At 34.1% G+C, this 15,933-nt stretch overlaps 1 protein-coding gene across 1 annotated transcript; it reads left to right on the forward strand.

The window, feature by feature from the left end:
• Positions 1-5,429: 5,429 nt before the first annotated feature.
• LOC111195710 (uncharacterized) lies at positions 5,430-10,694 on the forward strand. The gene is made up of 4 exons (XM_049484508.1): positions 5,430-5,532; positions 7,995-8,080; positions 8,694-8,886; positions 9,623-10,694. The coding sequence occupies exons 1-4, from the start codon at positions 5,486-5,488 to the stop codon at positions 9,930-9,932; spliced, it is 636 nt and encodes a 211-aa protein (XP_049340465.1). The 5' UTR covers positions 5,430-5,485; the 3' UTR covers positions 9,933-10,694.
• Positions 10,695-15,933: the final 5,239 nt, after the last annotated feature.

The raw sequence follows: 15,933 nt of genomic DNA on the forward strand, positions 1-15,933 counted from the left end.
GTCTGTCTGTCTGTCTCTATCTCTCACACACACTTTTAGATATAAATATTAAACATAAATCCCCTGAAAGGTCTAGTGCAAGGTTTTACAAAAGTCTCTATTAAAAAGAATCAAAAGCTTCACATTAAACACATTCTTATCCGGTAAGTCATATTGATATTAAAACATATGATTAAAAGTTAAGTTACAGTTAGTTTAGACACTGGAATTGTCTAACGTAAAACTCGTAGCGCTGTAAATGACGCTGCATTTGAATGGCTTGGCTCCTGTGTGTGTGCGTTCATGTCGTTGCAGGTCCCGCTTGGTGAGGAAAGCCTTGTGACAGGTTTTGCAAACAGCTGTGCGAGGTGTACCTCCCAACCTTCCAATTCATCAAAACCTTATTTACCATTTTTGGCTGTAAAGGAAAATTTGGGGCATTTTAATCGTGTAAAGAAATGCCAGGTACTCTTACTCTTCTTGATTTAAACCCTTTACATTACATTAATTTTAAAATCTGTAATATTTGTATTTGATAAGAGAACTAAGATAAACCTGTTTTGGTTGGTCTGTAAGATCTGCTCTGTACTATTTACCTTTGTATTTAAGAGACTCACACAGTGCTTCCGTTGCGAAGGCTAGTTGCCGACACAGCAAGTTCTGAGCGTTACTTCTATCTATCTATCTATCTGTCTAGTTTGTTATCGACCTTTGCTTGCCTATTGACCACGTCATTTGATTTACGCCTGTGATATTCCTGTTTGCCTGATCTATCGACCCTTGCCTGTAACCTGACCCTGCTAACTCTTTGTGGAATAAAGCCTACCTGCAATTGCATCCTGTCTCTATCCTCTTTTGGGGTAATGTCTCCTATTTTAGTGTATAGTAGTGTTTATTGAGGATGTTTATACACTAATATCTGTTATACTAGTGTATAGAATTTCTTTTTTCGTTTTACACTCCAACTCGCTAACTAACATGAATAAATTTCATTTTATACTTCAGTGTTTTGGGACGGCTTTATGCCTTCGTTCTGTCTTTTCCTGCAGATACACCAGCAGTCAGTTGTACACAGTCACTGTCTCTGTACTGAAGCACTGCCAGTAGAACGGGACGCTCTGATAAACCATTAGCTTGAGGTCATCCTGCCCTGTAATCTCTGAGAATGGGATGAGACATAGTCAAGAGGCAGATCTAATCATCCAGCATCAGTACCTGAACACACCTGATGCTTTTACTGCTTTTTATGTGACTGGAAGCAATCAAATTCTCCCCACAGCATGATCCACACGGAAAAAGAAAATTATGAGTTAAATTTACTTTAAAAAAAGTTTTGCAACTTTCTGCATTTGCTTTTTTTTTTAAGTAAATTTCATTTTAGATAAATTTAAGTAACTTCAACTCGGTTTTGAGACTTAAATGTTACACAGAGTAAATAAGTGAACTGAACTTAAGTCAATTCTTTCTTTTAGTAAACTTTACTTAATTTATTTTTACTGAATCAATCCTTTCTTTTAGTAAACTTTACTTCATTTATTTTTACTGAATCAATCCTTTCTTTTAATAAACTTTACTTAATTTATTTTTGCTGAATCAATCCGTTCTTTTAGTAAACTTTACCTAAACTTTAACTAATTGCAATTACCTAATTTATACAATATTACTCAAACAATTTATGATACATAAAAAAATGTATAATTCCTGAAATTATAATATATTATGGATGGCATGTAATGCATATAACATGCCATCCATAATATATTATAATTTCATGTGTTGAGACAGTGATACTTGGTCTGTTTACAAATTAAATCTTTGAGTTATCAGGAATTATAATATATTATGTATCATAAATTATTTGAGTAATATTGTATAAATTAAGTAATTGTAATTAAGTAAAACTGTATGCAGAAATTAAGTAAAGTTTACTAAAAGAAAGGAATGATTCAGAAAAAAATTAATTAAGTAAAGTTTACTAAAAGAAAGAATTGTTTCAGTAAAAATAAATGAAGTAAACTTTACTAAAAGCAAGGATTGATTCAGTAAAAATAAATGAAGTAAAGTTTACTAAAAGAAAGGATTGATTCAGTAAAAATAAATGAAGTAAAGTTTACTAAAAGCAAGGATTGATTCAGTAAAAAATAAATGAAGTAAAGTTTACTAAAAGAAAGGATTGATTCAGTAAAAATAAATGAAGTAAAGTTTACTAAAAGAAAGGATTAATTCAGAAAAAATAAATTAAGTATGCATTATACAAATGTTGTACACATTAAGTTGTGAATTAAGCTAAGCAGACAAAACAAAAACTATATATTGGGATCATATTATCTGCAATCGAATACAAGGGGCAGTTATCTGCTGGCATTTGTTTATATATTGAGGTGATATTTATTTGACTACTTTCAAATGTTCACATACAGCTCTGGGGAAAAAATAAGAGAGCACCTTAAAATGATGAGTTTCTTTGATTTTACCGAATTGAAAACCTCTGGAATATAATCAAGAGGAAGACGAATGATCACAAGCCAACAAACCCTCAAACTGAACTGCTTGAATTTTTGCACCAGGAGTAAATCAGCATAAAGTTATCCAAAAGCAGTATGTAAGACTGGTGGAGGAGAATGTGATGCCAAGATGCATGAAAAAAAAACGGTGATTAAAAACCAGGGTTATTCCACCAAATATTGATTTCTGAACTCTTAAAACTTTATGAATATGACTTGTTTTCTTAACATTATTTGAGGTCTGAAGGCTCTGTATCTTTTTTCTTTTTGCTCTGTATTACCTCCTCTTTGTGTAGTTTGTATTTGTTCAATACCCAAAAATGAAAAAAGAAGAAATAGAATGGCCTTTTTCTTTAAAGTGACTTGCTACAGGGTTAGTTAAATCATTCCTTACAATCGAGCTTCTATGTTCTGTAAATCTATCTTTTAGTGGTCTAGACGTCTCTCCCACATATACTTTTCCACATGGACATTGGATCATATACATAACATTTTTAGTTTTACATGTAATAAAGCCTTTTATATTAGCCAAACATTTGTGTATTGGATGAGGAAAATGCTTTTCGTTCTTAGTATATTGACAATTCACACAATTACCACACTTAAAATTACCAACTGGATTTTTTCCTGTAAGACTGTTTGATATCTTTTCCTTTGGAAGATGAGCTCTAACTTCTCTATTTTTTACATTTCTAGCCCTCTTATATGTGACCAATTATAGAATCAAACAACAATGTTAATTTTATTCGAACATCTATAAATAGCAAAATCAGAGAAACTGATTCAGAAACTGAAGTGCTCTCATTGTTTTCCAGAGCTGTTTTTTTTTTTTAAAATCTTTTTTCAACTCTGAATCTGTAACACATATATTTAACTATTCAAAACATGTACTGGAGTGAAAGCCCAGGAACACAACTAAAATGTGTATTTTAACCTAAATATTCTGGATTTATTATGAAAAAAAAATATTTTTAAAGAATATATGGGAGTCACATAACAATGCAAAAAAAAAAATCTCTGAAGGAATTTAATAATTATATTTCATGGTAAAGTTTATAGTTAGAGAGTGGAGGACAGGTAACAAATGCTCTAAATAGTTTTTAATATTCTAAATTAATTTTAATGTTAATTTTAAATTAATTTTAATTTTCCTGTGAAGGCTTTAGACGTGCCAACACTGCCACCTTGTGGTCAAATTAAGGAACAATTACAAAAGAAACAAAATCCTGCTTTATTCCAGTGTAGAAAAAAAGTATACTTAAATTTTGCTGAAATAAGTCTGTACTTAAGTTGTGTACTTTAGAACAACTATTTTGTGCTTAATTACTATTTGTTTGTAATTAAAATTATATAAAATTGCATTAAATTGAAACTGAATATACTAGTCATATGTTATTTTTGACACTGTTTAATAGAATTTAAGAATATTTGGGTGAGCTGCCCAGCTGGACATTAAAATCATATTAAAAGTATAATTTTAACATCTAAATAGTTATGAATGTAGTATGAACACATACAATGTTAATTAGCACAGTTTTGTTAGCAAATTTCATTGAAGTACAGTTGTTCTTGTTTTTTGCAAAAATATAGGCTCTGATTAATTGTTTTATAAAAGTATAGTTTTATTATAAAAAAATGTATACAGTTTTATAAAATAATACTAAGTATATATTTTTATTTAAGTACATCACCAGTACAAAATTAGCACAGCCAAATGAAGTATACTTTTTTATAGTATACTGAAATACAGATTAAGTAGGTAAAAATGTAAAATATAAGGAGGAAAAGTATACTTTAATTAGTCCGGATACAGTTAGTAATAATAAGTACACTATTGTTACTATTATTATTATTATTATTATTATTATTATTATTATTATTATTATTGTTATTATATATTACTATAACACTATTGCTTGTTATACTATTGTTACATTCATGTTGCATGTCTGTGGATCGAATACGTATCTGATTTAGGACCACATCTGAAAGTTATATGTGGAATAAATAAAGTATACTTTTTCGCCGTATACTTACATTTTTACCTATTTAATCTGTATTTCAGTATACTTCCATAAAGTATACTTTCTTGTTGTGCTAATTTTGTATTGGTGATGTATTAAAACATTGACTTAGTATTTACAACTTGTAAGTCTTTAAAGCGCCACTAAGTAGGATTGAGATTTTGTGCTCGTGGGCTCCCCCTACAGTTGCAGAGTGTAATAAATGTATACAGCACTGTCTTTTATATATATATATATATATATATATATATATATATATATGTATATATATATATATATATATATATATATATATACGTATATATATATATATATATATATATATACGTATATATATATATATACGTATATATATATATATATATATATATATACGTATATATATATATATACGTATATATATATATATATATATATATATATATATATATATATATATATATATACACGTATATATACGTATATATATATATATACGTATATATACGTATATATATATATATATATATATATATATATTAGAGATGGAACGATCGATCGGCAGTGTATCGGTATCGGCCGATTTTCAGCCAGAATACGGTATCAACGACCGGCAGATATTCCTCTGATTTTAGCCGATTCAGGAGTTTAGGGTTAAGCAGTTTATCAGACTGTGTGTGGATGGCCGGAGAAACTGCTCGCTCACAGGAAGCTGCAGTTCATCATCCAACCACTAGTCGGAGCTGCAGCAGCACAAGTCCCGCTGTCTTTACACCAGTCACAGAGCTACAGCCCAGCCACGGGCTACAGGGCTCAGCTTTTCTTAAATTAATCAAAGTAGAAAATAAAGGTTTTAACCCCACTAACTGGATAATACAGCTCTCTACACTTCATCTTTCAGCCCAACCAGATAACAGCAGCAGTTTAGAGCAGCCGTCACGGTCGGAGTCACTGCTCGGATTACTTTATAAACAGGTCAGTTAGCGCGCTGCTAACCTCATGATGTTTATAACTACGGAGTTCAATGGACACACCACGGCTGCAAGGTAAGACTGTTGAAGGCTACTGAAGACTATTAAAGGCTATTGGAGGTTATTGAAAGGGTTATTGGGGGCAGAAATCAGTACAGGCTGGTTATTTAAGTGATTCATGTCCTCGTCCTTTGCTGCAGTGAAACTGTGACTAGCGTTGTCACAGTGATGTTTATTAAAGTCATTTAAACAGATTTTGTCAGGTAACGTTATTGTCTTATACATATTTACACATAACTTATATCTCTCCTAAAAAGCGTTTATTTTGGTCAGTAACACTCTTGTTTATTTACTAGCAGCGTAAATTACCAGTGTTTGCTTAGTGGTGAAAGCTTTTTAACTGTATCGCGGAGTTCACTGCGACAGTAGCTTCACACAAATTTATTTTTTTATTTATTTTTAATGAGAATCGATTCAGAATCGTTCAATGTTAGATTCGTGATTCGCGACTCTCTCTTTCTCTTTCCGCCTCGTGTTAGGCTAGTTAACATCCATGGCTCTCCCCTCTGTTCTCTGAATGCTACCTACATTTATGTTTGAGTGCTTAGAACTGCTAATAAATGAAAGAAGTGCTTGGGAACTCACCCTGGACTCCTGTGACTTGCTTTGAAAGAAAACCAAGTGAAGTAAAAGTGGGTATCACCCTAGAGCAGTTATGTCTAGCCCAAAGAACTACAAGCTCCACTGGTTCCTGTCCACAGCCGGGAGAAACAACTGCCAGGAGAAAAAAAAGGTGACGCGTGATAGGAGGTGAGCTCCACGGTACAGTTAAAAAGCTCCGCGCGAGAGTAGGTGAACTCCGCGGTACAGTTAAAAAGCTCCGCGCGAGAGTAGGTGAACTCCGCGGTACAGTTAAAAAGCTCCGCGCGACAGAAGGTGAACTCCGCGGTACAGTTAAAAAGCTCCGCGCGACAGAAGGTGAACTCCGCGGTACAGTTAAAAAGCTCCGCGCGACAGAAGGTGAACTCCGCGGTACAGTTAAAAAGCTCCGCGCGACAGAAGGTGAACTCCGCAGTACAGTTAAAAAGCTCCGCGCGAGAGTAGGGGAACTCCGCGGTACAGTTAAGAAGCATAATTTTTTGTACATAATTATATCTAACGTTCCACACTTGAGCTTGTGGCTGTGTAACATTGATGAGTGTTTTCCAGTTTTAACATTGTCTTCCTTTTAGAAATGAATTCAGGATTAGTTAACCATGCTAAAAATTAGCCATTCATTATTGTTGCAAAAAGATTTAATACAGTAAGGAACCTAAGTTTATTGTTTTAAATAAATGTTCTATTTTTTTAAATTGTCCTTTCATCTTTTTATCTTATTATTGTGGCACTGTCACTAAATTGTACTTTCACAATGTGAGAGAGAATGAGTGAGAACAAGCATCAGGTATATCTGCCTAATTCTCAAACGGCAAAACATCTGCTATGTTAATCTAGGAGTAAGTCAGTGTAGAAAGCATAAATATAAATCCATATAAATGTCAGAAAAAATATAGCTAGTAACTAATAGTTACTGTGCGCAAGTATATTTTATTTTATAGTTACGGCTGGTAAACTACTGTGTGTAGCTAAATAGCCAACAAAATGGAGCCCTCTGAAGTGAGGAGAAACATTACGTAAGGTGAGCTAAATTTGGTCCAATGCGAAGGACAGTCAGAGGTATGGAGCTAATTCAAGTTAGTTGTTGATAGAAACAACACGTGTGTTGACTTTGCAGAGTGTGTTAAGCGCAGAGTGCTATAAGCTTAAAATAAAGGCTATAAAATAAGGCTATATGCTTAAAATAAAAAAAATTGTTTGTTCAGAAAGCATTTTATATTCTTAAACATCGTTAATTATATTTTTAGAAATTATAATAATTATTAATTAATTATAAATAAATTAATTATTAATTTTAAATGATTGTTAGTTTGGTTCAATAAGTGTGCAGGGCATAGCCATTTTTTTGTGTTTTTGGACAGGCTATTTGCTAAATGTTTGTTTGTTAAAGTATTTTATATTCTTAAACCATGTTAAATTATATTAGATTAGAGGAAGGTCATTCCGACATAATTTTTGTGGATCATATTTCACATTGTTGGTGTTTTAATCTTTTGGAAATCTTTTCTTAATACAATCTTCTTCAACATCATTCTGAACAGATTTTGCTCATTTAAACAGACGCCCCCCCCAAAAAAAAAACTCAGTTTTAACACTGTACTTAATTGAAAAAAAAACGGGTTTTAATTGGGTCGTCGGGTCGGGCTCGGGCCAGAACGTGCATATTCATTCCTCATGTTTACAAAAACAGAGGGCAGAAACTCCCCTCAATAAGGCTCCACACTTCTTTAGAGGATTGTTTCTAACTCTGCTCCTTTATCTTCAATAAATAAAAACATAATAATCTAATTTCCTTGTGGTAAATGACTATTTCAGTAGTTCCACTAGTAATTAATGTATTTATCACATTGTTGATATTATAATATCTAATCTGTTCACAGAGAACAGCATCTCTGGTGTTCAGCTGAAGCTCCTCCACGATGGAGTCTCATCTCTCCACATCTGGAGGAGAACCCCCTGTCCCATAGTGAGTAACTGAACATCAGTCCTGAACACCAGCTCCACTAATGAGTCTCTGATCCTCGAAGATCTCGTGATCATTCAGAATTCTCCTTCACCATCTGAAGAGTCTTTGTGAGATCATGTGCTGCAGAAAGTATTATAATATATGTAATTTAATTATTAATCATGATTCAGATCAGCTTTATTTTCACATCACATGAGTACAGGTTAACAGGTGAGTAAAAAAAAGTAGGTGCATGATCCCACTGAGTATACACACAGTTGCAAGAAAATTATGTGAACCCTTTGGGATTACTTGTATTTCTGCATACATTGGCATTTAATGTGTTCTGATCTTCAGCTAAGTCACAACAATAGACAAACACAGTCTGCTTAAACTAATACCACACAAAAATGTACATGTTTGCATGGTTTTATTGAAGACATGTTAATAAAAAAAAAGGAGATAAACTTTGCTAATCACTGTCAAACCAGATGTGCGACCATGCTGAATTTATTGCCATTGATAAAAAATGTTGTAACGTAATATTTATCTGCTTGAGACTGCTTTATTTATGATGACTCTGCAGTTTTCTTATCTGTTTACAAAGCATGTTTTTATTTGATCTCATTTACAGACTGCAGAAACCCACAGCCGAACCTCCAGAACCAAGCTTATGCGTCTATGAAGAGTAACAACTCAATGATTCAACCTTTCACCTTCAGTAATAAAGGAGAACCTCCAGAACCCAGCTATGTGTCTATGAAGAGTAACAACTCAATTATTCAACCTCTTACCTTCAGTAATAAAGGAGAACCTCCAGCATCCAGGTTTGTGTTTAGGAAGAGTGGCAACTCAGTGTTTGACACATGTCTTGTGATAATTTATACCTAGTTTATTATGACAACCTACACATATCATGCTTCCAAGGAATCGATCTACCATGAAAACTCATAACATGATAACCATAAAAATAAGATTATTAATTTAGCCCTGGTCAGAATGAATAAATTGTCAGGCATACCTTCATCCTGACTCTCTTTTTTTGATTACCTCTTTTTGGATTTGTCCTGTATTATAGTACTTTTATTAATTCATTTTTTTATTAAAATAGTAATAATTATATTTCAATCAAAAAACATAAAAGAAAAAAGTATATGGGGGTTAATTAAATTCAAATTGAACGTAAAATTGAGAATGTATAATGATAATAAACATATACATCAGCGTTTACAAAACCTTAACATAGTTAATGGCCTAAGTCCTACTTTTTTTCTTTTGATTAAGATTATATTTCTTAAACTTTAAATTTCTTAGTTTCTGCACCATTTACTTTACGTGCATTTTTTACACCAATAGAACGATTTAGGAGTTTAAGAGAAAATCAGGGAAATGTATGATCCAGTAACAGATGAGAATGACACGTTTTATTGATGTATTCTATGAATTTAAAATAAAAATTAATTAATTTGTAAACTTTATAGAGTGTGAGACTGGAACATTAACACGCTCTGAAAACCTTTTCTTCATATATTTGATATTTAGACATTTCATCTTTCTTAACAGTGGTAGGAGTGGTCTTGTCCAGGATCAGTCCAGGTGTGGAGTGTGTGAGCAGGTTCTGACAGATCCAGTCTCGATCACCTGTGGACACAGTTTCTGCAGACGGTGTATCAACAGCTTCAGGAATAGAACTGCTCTGTCAGGAGTCTTTATTTGTCCCTGCTGCAGAAAGAGATCTAGAACACTTCCTGTTTTACATCCAGACATAGAGGAGTCTATAAATCAGGATTCCTATCAACTAGTGGATGATGTTCTGCAGAGTGTCTTACAGAAACATAAAACCAGCATGAAGAACAGATACAAGAGCTTATAAGAGGGAATCAAAACACCAGAGAATAGAACCCTCCTGAACAGTATTTACACTCAGCTCTACATCATAGACGGAGAGAGTGAAGTAGTGAATAAAGAACATGAGGTTCTACAGATGGAGAAAAAATCCAGCAGATACTTACAGGACACTCCAATCAACTGCTCAGATATCTTTAAACCTGTAGAAGATCCTAAAGGAGAACCTGAAAATGAGAACATGGCGGATAGTGGTGTCAGATAGATCAAAAGACAAGAAGATGAAAGACTAAAGAAGATCAGAACTGTTCTGACTAAAGGAATTGCTGGAATTGGGAAAACTGTCTCTGTGCAGAAGTTAATTCTGGACTGGGCTGAAGGAAAAGCCAATCAGGATGTAGATTTCATGTTTGTGTTCCCACTCCGAGAGCTGAACCTGATTAAAGAAGATCAGTACAGTCTTCATACACTTCTGTGTGCTTTCCACCCTGATCTCAAATATCTGGTCCCTAAGATCTACGATACATGCAGAGTTGTGTTCATCCTTGATGGACTGGATGAAAGCAGAATTCCACTGAACTTTGTGGAGTGTGAGAAAGTGTCTGATGTAACCATGACATCATCAGTTGATGTGTTGATTACAAACCTTCTTAAAGGAGAGCTGCTGCCCTTTGCTCACATCTGGATCACCTCCCGTCCAGCAGCAGCCAATCAGATTCCTTCTTGATACATCAGCCGTGTGACAGAAATTCAGGGGTTTAATGATCCACAGAAGGAGGAGTACTTCAGGAAGAAGTTAAATCGGAGTTAAATCGGTTCAGTTATCGGAACTGAGTTAAATCATTTTTTGAAAAAGTGTTTTATATTCTTAAACATTTTATTATATTAGAGAGTAGTCAGTCATTGTAAATTATGGAATTGTTCTTGGTCTATTTCGGTTTAATGAGTGTACAGTACAAAGCCTGATTTGTTGTTTTTTTGTGTTTTGCTATAGGCTATATATTTAAAAAAAATTGTTTGTTCAGAAAATGTTTTATATTTTTAGACATTGTTAATTATATTAGAGTAGATGGGAAGGTCAGTTCTTAATAAACATTTTTATTAAATAACAGGTCTATAGCAGGTTCTTTAGTGTTGCAAATGTTAATTAACATCCTTCTGAACGGATAGCGCTCCTTCAAAAAGTCTGCCTGGCTTTAGGATTTATACAGAGAGGTCTGTTTTTTTTTTACGGCTGTTTAAACGCCAAGACTCAAAATCCTTCGCAGTGTTTAAATGCTTATTAAAATGCCATCAATGCCGCTCAGTGACACTAAGATTTCCTTGTGAATTAAGCCAAGTGTAAAATAGAATTTTATTAATTCAATTAACTGTGACATTAAGTTGGAGAAATGCTGTAGTGCTGTGATAGACACACATAAAACTTCTCATAATTACGAGATATTTATTTCATAGTTACGGCATAATGTGTCGTTTTAACGGTTGATTGAAATAAGTACATTTTATTACGTATTTTTATGTTTTTGTCAGGGACAAAATTTTGTAAAGCCCAGTTTAGCCAGAAATAAAGGAACTTAGCACATCAACAACAACAAAGCAAACATTTGGAGCACTTGGGGCTTTTATTTTAACTGGAGAGCAAGTTCCCTGACAGAGTCAGAAGGCTGAACTGCTTGGAGAAGGAGGGGATACGTAAATTCTGTCCGTTTTGCATATGAAAGGCCTGAGGAATTACGTTAGCGCCTAGCGCTGCCACACACTATACAACGTTTTTGGTCGGCGTTTTTTCAGCATTACGCATGCTTTATGCGCCGTCAGACCCAGGCGAATTCTGACCTATTTGGCTTGCCATATACACACACATGCGCACACAGACACCCTGCGTTCGTGACGAGTCGCTTGTGTCTCCCCGATTTTGTCCCTTGTGGGCGTGACAAGCTCAACGTTCACGTGTATCATGATCCAGCCTCCGACAAGAAAAAAGGCACAAAAAAGGAACGAAAAAAAAGGTTTAATAAATGTTTCTAGTAAATATGTATTTGTTAACTAAATTAAGATTACTAAAATGATTAATAATAAATATAATTATAAAATGTTATATATATAAGCTATACCATCCAGTAAATTTAATTCCCGCTTGAGAAATATACATGTATACATGAAACATATGGTATAAACATGAGGAATCCCTTGGCCACTTTAATTTTACAGCTATAACTCTTGAGCTTGCTAGACTCTTGGTTGTTTCTGTGATTTACCTGCCATTCCCGCAGATCGATGTCCACCCCATTCAACAGAATGCACAGCAAAAGGAACCAAAAGTTCAGAGAGCAGAAGCCTGAGGACCTTGGACTGTGATTGGACTGTGGCCTTGTATGTGATTGGTCCAAAGATTGGGTTAGAATGTCGCTTCACTGCATCATAAATCATTTGCATAAAGTTGAGAAAATTTCAACTTCTTGTTGCTTTGCTGCTTTGTCGCTTGTCGGCTCTCACTTGTCACCTCTCACATGTCGCAGCGACAAATCGCACCCTGCCATAGGAAATGAATGGTGGCCTGTCGCATTGTCGCTTTCCAGTGTGAATGAAGGGGCACACGCACGCAGAAACATACAGGACGTATGTGGAGTGGGACATCCCGTCAGACAACAGTAGAATAAAGAGGTGTTTAATATAGTGTGTGTGGGCGTGCGCGTGTGTGTGCTCAGCGGAGACAACTTAGATTATCTTTGGTGGTTTCTGAGCCCCTAAGAAGGACTGATGATGTCCCTGGTAATGAGTAACGAAGTAGGACGTTAAAATGTATCGCAGTAAAAGTATTAAACTCAGGGAAAATATGTAGTGAATTAAAAGTGGAAGTTTCATCAGTTCTTAAATAAATATTTGGTGTATTTTATATATATATATATATTTTTTTTTAGTCTTTGTCAGTTTATGGTGGAAAGACTTTAATGTGCTTATTTTATACCTAGTAATTTATAGACTGGTATATCTAAAATGGTCAATGGTAGAGATAGCATGAACAGATTTATTTAGTCTCTTTTTAGTGGTGTATTAGTGAATGAACCATATTACCAATGAAAGAAACACTAGGTTAATATATATTTTTTGTTTTTGAAAACATTAATCATGGAGTTGCTGAAAACATTAAATCCATTAAAGGCAGTGGAAATTATCCAGTATCTGTTGATTTACTAAGTAACATTTGTAATGATAAGCCTGCAGAACGCAAAAATATGAACAAGTAATGTAATTTGTCCATAAATCTTATTAGATCATTAATGTGGAGTTTTCCTCCATTGTTTTAACTGTACTGTGTTTACTCTTTCTTTGCAGACTAGCTGACTGTAATCTCACAGTGAAACACTGTGAAACTCAATGCTCTGCTCTGAAATCAGAAAACTCCTCCCTGATAGAGCTGGACCTCAGTAACAATGACCTGCAGGATTCAGGAGTGGAGCTGCTCTCTGCTGGACTGAAGAGTTTACACTGTAAACTGCAGAAACCCAGGTGAGCTTCCAATTGGGGGTGTGCCATATAATATCATGCACAATACCATGCTACAAACCTAAATATTTTGTTACTTGCTGTGATTTTTTAGTACCGTTGTGGTACCGTGACTCAATCTTGAGTTATTGAATTTAAAGCATTATTTGAAATAAATGAAAATTCGCATAAAATCAACCATACAGTGAAAGTTGCCTAAAGTCGCACATGTGATGCCAATCTTGAGTAATTTAATTTAAAGCATTATTTAATATAAATAAAAATTCATAAAAAATCAACAATGTTGTGTAGGTTGCCGAAAGTCGCACACATGATAGCCTAAGACAGTCTCTTTCAAATGATGGCAGAACCGTTGTGGCAGTGTGTGTCAATCGTGAGTTATTGAATTTAACGCATTATTTGCAATAAATAATAATTCATATAAAATCAACCATACAGTCAAAGTTGCCCAAACTCGCACACGTGATAGCCAAGGACAGATTTCAAATGATGCCAGAAACTTTGTGGTACTGTGGCCCAATCTTGAGTTATTTCACAACCCCCCCGTGTGAAATGGTTTATTCCGGTCCCCCCCTGCTGTGTGAAATGGTATGTTCCGGTTCCCCCCCTCTTTGTGGTACTGTGGCCCAATCTTGAGTAATTTAATTTTAAGCATTATTTAATATAAATAAAAATTCATAAAAAATCAACCATACAGTGTAGGTTGCCGAAAGTCGCACACATCTCTTTCAAACGATGGCAGAACCGTTGTGGTAGTGTGTGTCAATCTTGAGTACTTTAATTTTAAGTATTATTTAATATAAATAAAAATTCGTAAAAAATCAACGATAGCGTGTACTGTGCCAAAAGGCGCAAACATGATTGCATAAGACAGTCTCTTTCAAACAATGGCAGAACCGTTGTGGTAGTATGTGCCAATCTTGAGTTATTGAATTTTAAGCATTATTTAATATAAATAAAAATTCATGAAAAATCAACGATAGCGTGTGCGTTGCCGAAAGTCGCACACATGATAGGATAAGACAGTCTCTTTCAAACGATGGCAGAACCGTTGTAGTAGTATGTGCCTATCTTGAGTTATTGAATTTTAAGCATTATTTAATATAAATAAAAATTCGTAAAAAATCAACGATAACGTGTACGTAGCCGAAAGTCGCACACATGATAGGATAAGACAGTCTCTTTCAAACGATGGCAGAACCGCTGTGGTAGTATGTGCCTATCTTGAGTTATTGAATTTTAAGCATTATTTAATATAAATAAAAATTCATAAAAAATCAACGATAGCGTGTACGTTGCCGAAAGTCGCAGACATAATAGCTTAAGACAGTCTCTTTCAAACGATGGCAGAACCGTTGTGGTAGTATGTGCCTATCTTGAGTTATTGAATTTTAAGCATTATTTAATATAAATAAAAATTCATAAAAAATCAACGATAACGTGTACGTTGCCGAAAGTCGCACACATGATAGGATAAGACAGTCTCTTTCAAACGATGGCAGAACCGTTGTGGTAGTATGTGCCTATCTTGAGTTATTGAATTTTTAGCATTATTTAATATAAATAAAAATTCATAAAAAATCAACGATAACGTGTACGTTGCCGAAAGTCGCACACACAATAGCTTAAGACAGTCTCTTTCAAACGATGGCAGAACCGTTGTGGTAGTATGTGCCAATCTTGAGTTATTGAATTTTAAGCATTATTTAATATAAATAAAAATTCAGAAAAAATCAACGATAACGTGTACGTTGCCGAAAGTCGCACACATGATAGGATAAGACAGTCTCTTTCAAACGATGGCAGAACCGTTGTGGTAGTATGTGCCTATCTTGAGTTATTGAATTTTTAGCATTATTTAATATAAATAAAAATTCATAAAAAATCAACGATAACGTGTACGTTGCCGAAAGTCGCACACACAATAGCTTAAGACAGTCTCTTTCAAACGATGGCAGAACCGTTGTGGTAGTATGTGCCAATCTTGAGTTATTGAATTTTAAGCATTATTTAATATAAATAAAAATTCATAAAAAATCAACGATAACGTGTACGTTGCCGAAAGTCGCACACATGATAGGACAAGACAGTCTCTTTCAAACTATGGCAGAACCGTTGTGGTAGTATGTGCCTATCTTGAGTAATTGAATTTTTAGCATTATTTAATATAAATAAAAATTCATAAAAAATCAACGATAGCGTGTACATTGCCGTAAGTCGCACACACAATAGCTTAAGACAGTCTCTTTCAAACGATGGCAGAACCGTTGTGGTAGTATGTGCCAATCTTGAGTTATTGAATTTTAAGCATTATTTAATATAAATAATAATTCGTAAAAAATCAACGATAACGTGTACGTAGCCGAAAGTGGCATACATGATAGGATAAGACAGTCTCTTTCAAACGATGGCAGAACCGTTGTGGTAGTATGTGCCTATCTTGAGTTATTGAATTTTAAGCATTATTTAATATAAATAAAAATTCATAAAAAATCAACGATAGCGTGTACGTTGCCGAAAGT

This window comes from Astyanax mexicanus, chromosome 10 (assembly GCF_023375975.1).
Source record: "Astyanax mexicanus isolate ESR-SI-001 chromosome 10, AstMex3_surface, whole genome shotgun sequence".
In the NCBI taxonomy this organism is placed as follows: domain Eukaryota; kingdom Metazoa; phylum Chordata; class Actinopteri; order Characiformes; family Acestrorhamphidae; genus Astyanax; species Astyanax mexicanus.

Bases quoted from the DNA above. Each gene is read 5' to 3' on its own strand.
- LOC111195710 (XM_049484508.1), top strand. From the start codon at position 5,486: ATGATGTTTATAACTACGGAGTTCAATGGACACACCACGGCTGCAAG. The intron at 5,533-7,994 runs GTAAGACTGTTG...ATCTGTTCACAG, and splicing joins GGACACACCACGGCTGCAAG to AGAACAGCATCTCTGGTGTT. The intron at 8,887-9,622 runs GTTTGTGTTTAG...CTTTCTTAACAG, and splicing joins GGAGAACCTCCAGCATCCAG to TGGTAGGAGTGGTCTTGTCC.